This window comes from Thunnus thynnus, chromosome 19 (genome assembly GCF_963924715.1).
Source record: "Thunnus thynnus chromosome 19, fThuThy2.1, whole genome shotgun sequence".
Taxonomy (NCBI): domain Eukaryota; kingdom Metazoa; phylum Chordata; class Actinopteri; order Scombriformes; family Scombridae; genus Thunnus; species Thunnus thynnus.
This window is the reverse complement of record NC_089535.1, coordinates 3,369,769-3,377,293: the sequence shown is the minus strand read 5'-3', so window position 1 is coordinate 3,377,293 and position 7,525 is coordinate 3,369,769. Positions and strand designations below refer to the sequence as shown.

Here is a 7,525-nt window from a genome sequence, read left to right as displayed (position 1 = left end):
CAGTGTGTCCACACAGTCATTTTGTGCAAAAATGCATTTAAAAGTTTATCTGAAGCTTATATGAGGGATCAAGCCTGTCCTCCCAAAAAAAAGGACATTATAGGTTGTAAATTCATGCGCCAAAAATGACCAATAGTTACATTTGAATGACTGATGCCATCTAGTGGCCGTAGTAATTAAGACCCAGGGAAGTGACGCTGTTCAGGTGACATTAGGTGACTTCCTTAGTAGGAGGAGGCAGGTTGGGTGTATAGCAAGATAATTGGTTTTAAGGGCAATAATGGACTTAGGGGAAGGATACAGCTATTTGCTTCATGTTTCAGCCACCTAAGGAAGGAGAAACCACATTTCAAATGATGATTTGAACCCCAAACATGATCTTTCCCTAATCCTAACCAAGTGGTTTTTGTGCCTAAACCTAACCAGACCTTAACCACAGAGTTGTCACATCATAAACCATCATTATTTTTTAAATGTGATTTTTAACGGTTTTGTAAAGCGGCATATTATGCTCCTATTTTGGAAAGAAGTACATTATGCTTCAGTGGGTCGTTCTGGAGTGCAGATAGAATCAACGTATTTCCTCCAGAAATAAACTTAGTTTTTATGGGTGCTATGTCATCCATAATTTGTGTAACTGGCAAATTCTGCCTAGTCAATTAAAGATAATATATGCATGGGCATTACACTTATCACTACTCAGTGTATACTCCATAACCATCAATAATAAGAAAATAAATGCATATAAAAAATATAAGTGATGCAACTTATTGTCAACTCTTAGGTATTAATGTAAGCCACTACATACTGATTAAGGTAATAGCATTTTAAAGTCTACACTCAATGCTAAGCATGTGAGCTAATGACTGACAAATTTCAATAGAAACTCAAGATATAGTAAAATGAAAGCATCCCAATGCATAGTCTAAACCAAAACATTCAAACATTGTTACACATAGATATCATCACCATAATTCTGAAGAAGTTCAGTCTACAACCCATGTACTTTGCGTACAGTAGAGGGTCACCACCATGGAGAGGTTACTAGCACTTACGATGTGTGGTGGTATGGAATCCATCTCTTCAACACCCTGGTAGTCATAATATATCATCATTACATCATTTGTCCATCTCACTCTTTCAAACTATTCATCTCTATCTTCCTGTGTCACATGAGACACACACTTATACACACATGTGTAAGTCATGTTTCACAAATACTTCACCATTATGAGCCTCAACAAAATCATACAACTCTTGTATAGCTAAAAATAGTCTATTTTCCAACAATAATCATACTTGGAAACAGTCGGGGAGTGGCATACCATAACAGTCAAAGAATCGTCAACAGCATCAGATTTTTCAATACTAAACCATTTTCAGAATCACTTATTTGGGGTTGTTCAAGATCCTCCTGACAAATGGTGGCAAGATTTAAAGCTTGCATAGATGGTCATAACCCTTGAGATGATTGATTCCTACCTCCAAACAATCTGCTCACAGACATATTACCAGGTGGTGGGCGTGATGTTCCTCATTTGCCATCCCATTCCTCTGGCATTATGGCAGTACAATCTTTGGCCCAGTGACCCATTTGATGACACCTCCAGCAGACATCGCTCTTTAGTCTTCTCTGTTGTCAGAAGAGAAGCTCCTCATCCACGGCCTCTGTCAGCTGAAGCATAGTGGGCAGGCCGGACCAGCTGAAGCTTCTTGGCTGTTGTTGGATTTCTTCATTTCTTCATTTATTGGTTTCTTTCATCTTGAACAACAGTCTCAGCCCTTATACAATATCTCTTAACATCATTCAGTCTGGCACACTGCCATGCCACACAATGCCTGATAAAAATGACTCTTATCTCTGGGCACAGACCATCCACCAGGGTCTGAATGAACTGTCTCTCCCACACAGAATCATTGGTGGTATCAGAAGGTTGATCGTGGCTGCTATGCATAACAAGTCGGAGACAAGGCAGTCAACTGGGTTTGGTAAGCAGAGGTTTTTGCAGTTTCACATGGAGCAGCTAAGTCCCAATTAGCTGGTTTGACTTCTCCCCAGACAAGATCCAACTTGGTAACACAAACATGTTCCAATTCTGCTGAAATAGGTTTGCACTGCACTACCATCTTCTTGAGGGCAGTTGCAAATGTTTTGCCACAAATCTTTCAAAATAGCCTGTAATTCTGTTAAATTCCAGGGTCTATAAACACGTTGAACACTCCCAGCTCCACTGGGGCATTCTAGCATTGGTGCAAGAAATGCACTTTCCAAAGAACCTCTAAATGCTCCTCCTTCTACAGCTATAGATGAAAAATCCAATGTTGGAGTTGACATCATGGGCTGGTTAGCATGTGCTTTTTTCTGCATTGTTACTGGGCATCATATAGGAGTAGAAAGACATGGTGTCTCTTGAGGTGTCAATGTAGGTGTCTTCAAAGCTTGGTCTAGTAGATCAAGGTCAGAAGTTGGTGCTGCAGCATCTCCTCTGCTATCTGGTGCTATAGATGCTCCTGCTGCAGCTCCACCTCCCACCTGCACACGATGTTGTTCACCAAGGAGAGCCCCAGCTCCTGTCTGTGAAGGATGTCTTCATGGTGGGCAAGCCAAGAAATCATCCACTGAGCACTGACCATAGTTGTTTTAGGGTGGTTGTGAATCATCTGACCTGTATGACAGACCCTTCAACCAATGGCATCCCATTCCCTAAGGCATTCAAACATATACTCATAATCCCAATCAGGAGGCCCTGATTGGATTTATAAATTCCTGCAGCAATGCTATCCGAGATTTTTCAAAAGAGCCATCTTGTGGCCATTTTGGGTAAAACTCTGCAACATGATCACAAAAAGGCATTGTGTAATAAATTGAGCCTGTCACTTCCTCAACAAGAGCTCTAGGAGTCATCTGAACTCAATCTAGCTCCACATCTCAGTGGAAACCTCCAAATAATGTGGAAATTGTCTGAAAACACTAAACACACATATGAAATAATACACAAAACACTGCTGGGTTGAAGATTAAAAATGATTATTGTACAATAAGGAGAGAGAACACGCACAAAAATTTGCATCAGCTTGTCTCAACGAACAAAGAGCAAAGCTAATCTATTAGAGTTTCTGAAGGTACAAAGAAATGATCTGTGATTGGTCAGCGTATATTATTTTAAACACTTGTGATAGGTAGGCTTTCGGCCTAGTCATGCCACCATCTTTTTCCTTGTTTTCCTCTCCATGGAAGCCCCTCCCTCTGCCGCTCACTGGTAGGAGGCACACAGATCTCACTCTTGATGCATTTTGTCCCATGTGGTTAGGGAACAGGCTCGTCTCCTGGAAGGCATTTTAAACAATCTGTTGCCCAGGCCCTGCAGGCTGGATAACCTGCTTTGAAGGTAACTGTTGTAACTGTTGAGCTCATCACAGTGAAGGTATTGTAAGTTGATAATGCCCCTGGGTTGCCTTGAATCTCCTGTGGTTGCTTGAGATAGCACTGACCCTGGAGCCAGATCTGGATTACCAGATAGTGAGTTGTTTGAGGGTTTGCATAGCCACTGCTCTTTTGCCTGTGTTACCTTGCTGCTAGTTGTGCCTCCTTTTTGTACATGTGTTCATCATTTATAAACTGGATCCAGTTTATAGGTGGATGGCCATGGGAATGTTGGTGCCAACTGCTAGGACTTGCTAATGTTTTTTTTAATATTTTTGTCCTTTATGTGACCTGACCTCAGCCCCCTTACCTTTTTGCCCCTTTTTCCTAGTGTTCCTGCCAGACGTTGGTGCCCCTCTCCCCTTCACTGCTTGTAACTGTTTGCACTTTAACTCTGTCTTTAAAGGTAACCCCCTACATGTCTGGGTCCTAAAGATTTTGAGGTGGTTCACACTTACCGATTTTATCTTGTTCTGCAGCGTTCATGGCAAGTTGGCACTAACATTTTGCCTCTTTTTAGGACTGTTGTGCTTTTATTGAGTTGTATGAATAAAACTGCCCAAAACCTGATTTTATAACTATTGTTCAATAAATTGCCCATCCAGCGTCAGAATTCATGTCTCTGTGTTATTTTGGTACTATCTGCAGGGATCCCAAAATCAAGTTAAATTTCCAACGCCAAGTGGCGTAGTTAACATTGAGGCCCACTAGCCTCGTTACTTGGCAGAGCGCCATAAGATGTTATATGATCTAGTCACCTCATGCCTCCTCATTCACCTCATGCATATCACATACAGACGGATGACAAATAAAGGAAAAACATCATTAAGTGTCTTAGTAAGGTGTTGGGCCACCACATGCCAAAAGAACAGCTTCAATGAGCCTTGGCATTGATTCTACAAGTCTATGAAACTCTACTGGAGGGATGGAACAACATTCTTCTAAAAGATATTCCCTCATTTGGTGTTTTGATGATGGTGGTGTAGAGTGCTGTCTAACACCTTGGTCCAACATCTCCGATAGGTTTATAATGATGTCTTTCCCATAGATCTAAATGCAGATGTCACTTTAGTCAGTGTTCTTATATTTGCCTGTTCTGTTCATCATAAGCAATGTGCCAACTTTAAACGAAAAGCGATTTGTACATTGGAAGTTAAATGTGGTCTAAGGTACATGTAGTGACTAAATTTCGACAAAAACAAAAAAAAAAACTTAAGCCACAGTGAGGGGCTGTTACCGGGACATGCAATTGATGTGTCGTCATGCGGCGGCTCCATGTACTAAATCAAACATCTTTGGACTTAAGCTTCAGATGTGTTTATTTATCAACGTGCACCAATAAAACATTTGCTATGCATACACTTATATCTATAACTTGCATGAAAACAACAAAAAGGCTTAAAGTTTAGCCTCTAAACGGCGGTGTGCTTCTCCCAGTAAACAGCACATCTGAGGAGTAATTGCCTCTTCCTCTTCATATACATTTCCATATGCTGCTGTCCAATACGCCACCTACTGTGGCAACCAGGGAGTGACCTTAACACAGTCATAGATACAAATGGCTCTAACAATGGGTATTCCTCTTCAGGACCAAGAAAAAGCACCCGTCGCCAATCTACATGGCAAACCTGGCTCTGGCTGACTTGCTCTTTGTCATCTGGGTCCCCCTGAAGATATCATACCACTTCAACGGCAACAACTGGATCTACGGAGAAGGGCTGTGCAAAGTGCTGGTGGCGTTTTTCTACAGCAACATGTACTGCTCCATCACCTTTATCACCTGCATAAGTGTCCAGCGTTACTGGGCGGTGGTCCACCCACTGTCTGAGCAGCAGACAAACAACTGTGTAGCTGTTGCTGTCTCCATCACAGTCTGGGTGGTGGTCTGGCTTATCACCATCCCTCTCTACCTGCATGACCAACAGGTCAGAATAACAAACTTCAATCCAAAAATCCTTACCTGCCATGATGTCACCAGGCAAAGTCAGGTGAAAATAGCAGCTGGCCACTTCCTGAGAATGGGAACTCTGGGATTTGTTGTTCCCACTATTGTGTGTATCATATCCTACATCCTCATGCTCAAAGCTCTCAGGAACAGCATGACAGATGCTGACATCACCAAGAAGCAATGGAAGGCTGTGTTCTTGATCATCACAGTGTTGGTTATGTTTTTAGTGTGCTTCACCCCCAGTAACATCATGCTGCTGGTACACTATATCCTCCTGTGGAGCGGGGCCGACAACCACCTGTACGGATTTTACATCACCACCCTGTGCCTGGCTAGTCTCAACAGCTGCATCGACCCTTTTGTTTACTACTTTATCTCCAAGAATTTCAGGGATCATGTGAAGAACACATTCCTCTGCAGGAGTGAGAGAACAGTGAAGAGGATGAAGGTGTCCTTCAGGGCTCCGAAAAACTCACAAGAGCAAAACACCACGCCTAAGTCAGGAAACACACAGAGCGCTGAATGCTAGTGGATTAATCATTATTAAGCTGTTTTATTCCTGATCATTATCTACCTTCAGATATCGTTTTTCAGTAACACTTAATTTACAGGTCTCTTCATTTGTATAGTAAAATAAAATAAAGTGTTACCTTTTTTTTCTTATTCTACTGTGACTTCTTCCACCTCAGGTTTGGTTCAGTACATGTAAGGAGATTTAGGAGTCATCTTTGGCAATGACCTCCTGTTTCAGAGCTTTGAGCTGTCTAAATTACTGCTTATATTGTTTTAATACATTTAATTATCTTTATATCTTTTACAACACACTTGTTTTATGCACTTTCCTTGATGCAGTTTGCTTAATTTCAGCAGGGTATGAATGATTGCCTTTATGCAGTTTTAATGGGTCTAATCTTTTATTCCATGTTGTAATTTGATGAATTTTCTGTCATTGTTTGATGTGCCAGAATTGAGACCCAAACCTAAAATGTGCAAAATTTAGCTGGTTTTATAATGTAGGATACAAGTTTGTCTTTGTTGTTTAAAGTGATAATTTTTGCTTGTATATCTACATTTTAGTTTGTCAATAAAAGTCATTGTCTAACTAGCAGTTTCCTGACTCTGTGGATGGGTCGACATGGGAAAGGTCAATCCAGGTATTTCTCATTTTCAAAACAATCCTGATATTTTAACCTGTGCTCACAATCCAGGGTTATGTTCATCTAAAATTCCCCTCAAAAACAAAATTTCATCCCAATTATTTATTCTGTGTGTAGAAGATTTTTCATACCTCCCAGTGCCTGGCATAATGTCAGAAATGTCTCTTTCTTTGTCCAACTGTAAAAATATCAAGTAAATTGTTGCCATTTTGTGAAAACACACATCATCCACCCTTCTTTGTTTTTTCTTCTTTTCTTTTGAAATGGCATTTTAACACCGTAATTCTTCACTTCAGTTAATGATTGTCACTCAGCTCTTGTTCACTCCTCCTCTGTTACACTGCTGCACAGAATACCACGGGAGGTGAAGGTAAACTTTTACTGAACTTTATTTATCACTGTTCTCAGTTTACACACAACATGTTAGCATATGCAACCAATAATACAATTGATTTCTCCCAAAAAACTCTTCTTCTCCTCTTCTTTTTAACCCTCTCCACAATTTCCCTACTATGGCAAGTAACCTAGGTCACAAAAAACATGCCCCTCAATATTATTTCCCATTTACTGCCTTACAGCATGTTGAAGAACTTTATTTTAACTGTTACTGTAGATTTCACAAAGCACGTAATAAAAGGAAACTGCAGTTTTCAACATATTAAACATGCAGTTGGAGTTTGTGCTTCCTGTTTGGGACAAAAGTAAGAAAATAAAACTTTCTCCAAAATAAAAATAATCTTTACAAATTGAACAAGTTTTTACATATTTTATACTTTTATGAACTTGTCCTGTGTTTAGACTCAACCCAAAGTCACATCTCCAGTTTGTCCAGAATGCAGCTGTTCAGATTATTAGAGGAGTAGAAAGACGTGGTCACATCACTCAGTTGCATATTTACCTTAGTTACTAGATTGCTTCAGAGCTGTTTTTTTTAAGATTTAACTGATCATTTTACGTGATAACCTTATCACGTAAAATGATCGGTTTTGAAGTCAA

The 7,525-nt window shown here is 40.3% G+C and overlaps 1 protein-coding gene across 1 annotated transcript; it reads left to right on the top strand.

Moving 5' to 3' along the window:
* The first annotated feature begins 5,000 nt into the window (after positions 1-5,000).
* LOC137171173 (proteinase-activated receptor 2-like) lies at positions 5,001-6,621 on the top strand. Its single transcript, XM_067574961.1, has one exon. The coding sequence runs from the start codon at positions 5,044-5,046 to the stop codon at positions 5,899-5,901; it is 858 nt and encodes a 285-aa protein (XP_067431062.1). The 5' UTR covers positions 5,001-5,043; the 3' UTR covers positions 5,902-6,621.
* The last annotated feature ends 904 nt before the right edge of the window (positions 6,622-7,525 follow it).

What these genes read in the sequence shown, in the direction of transcription:
- LOC137171173 (XM_067574961.1), top strand. Translation starts at nt 5,044, where the DNA reads ATGGCAAACCTGGCTCTGGCTGACTTGCTCTTTGTCATCTGGGTCCCC.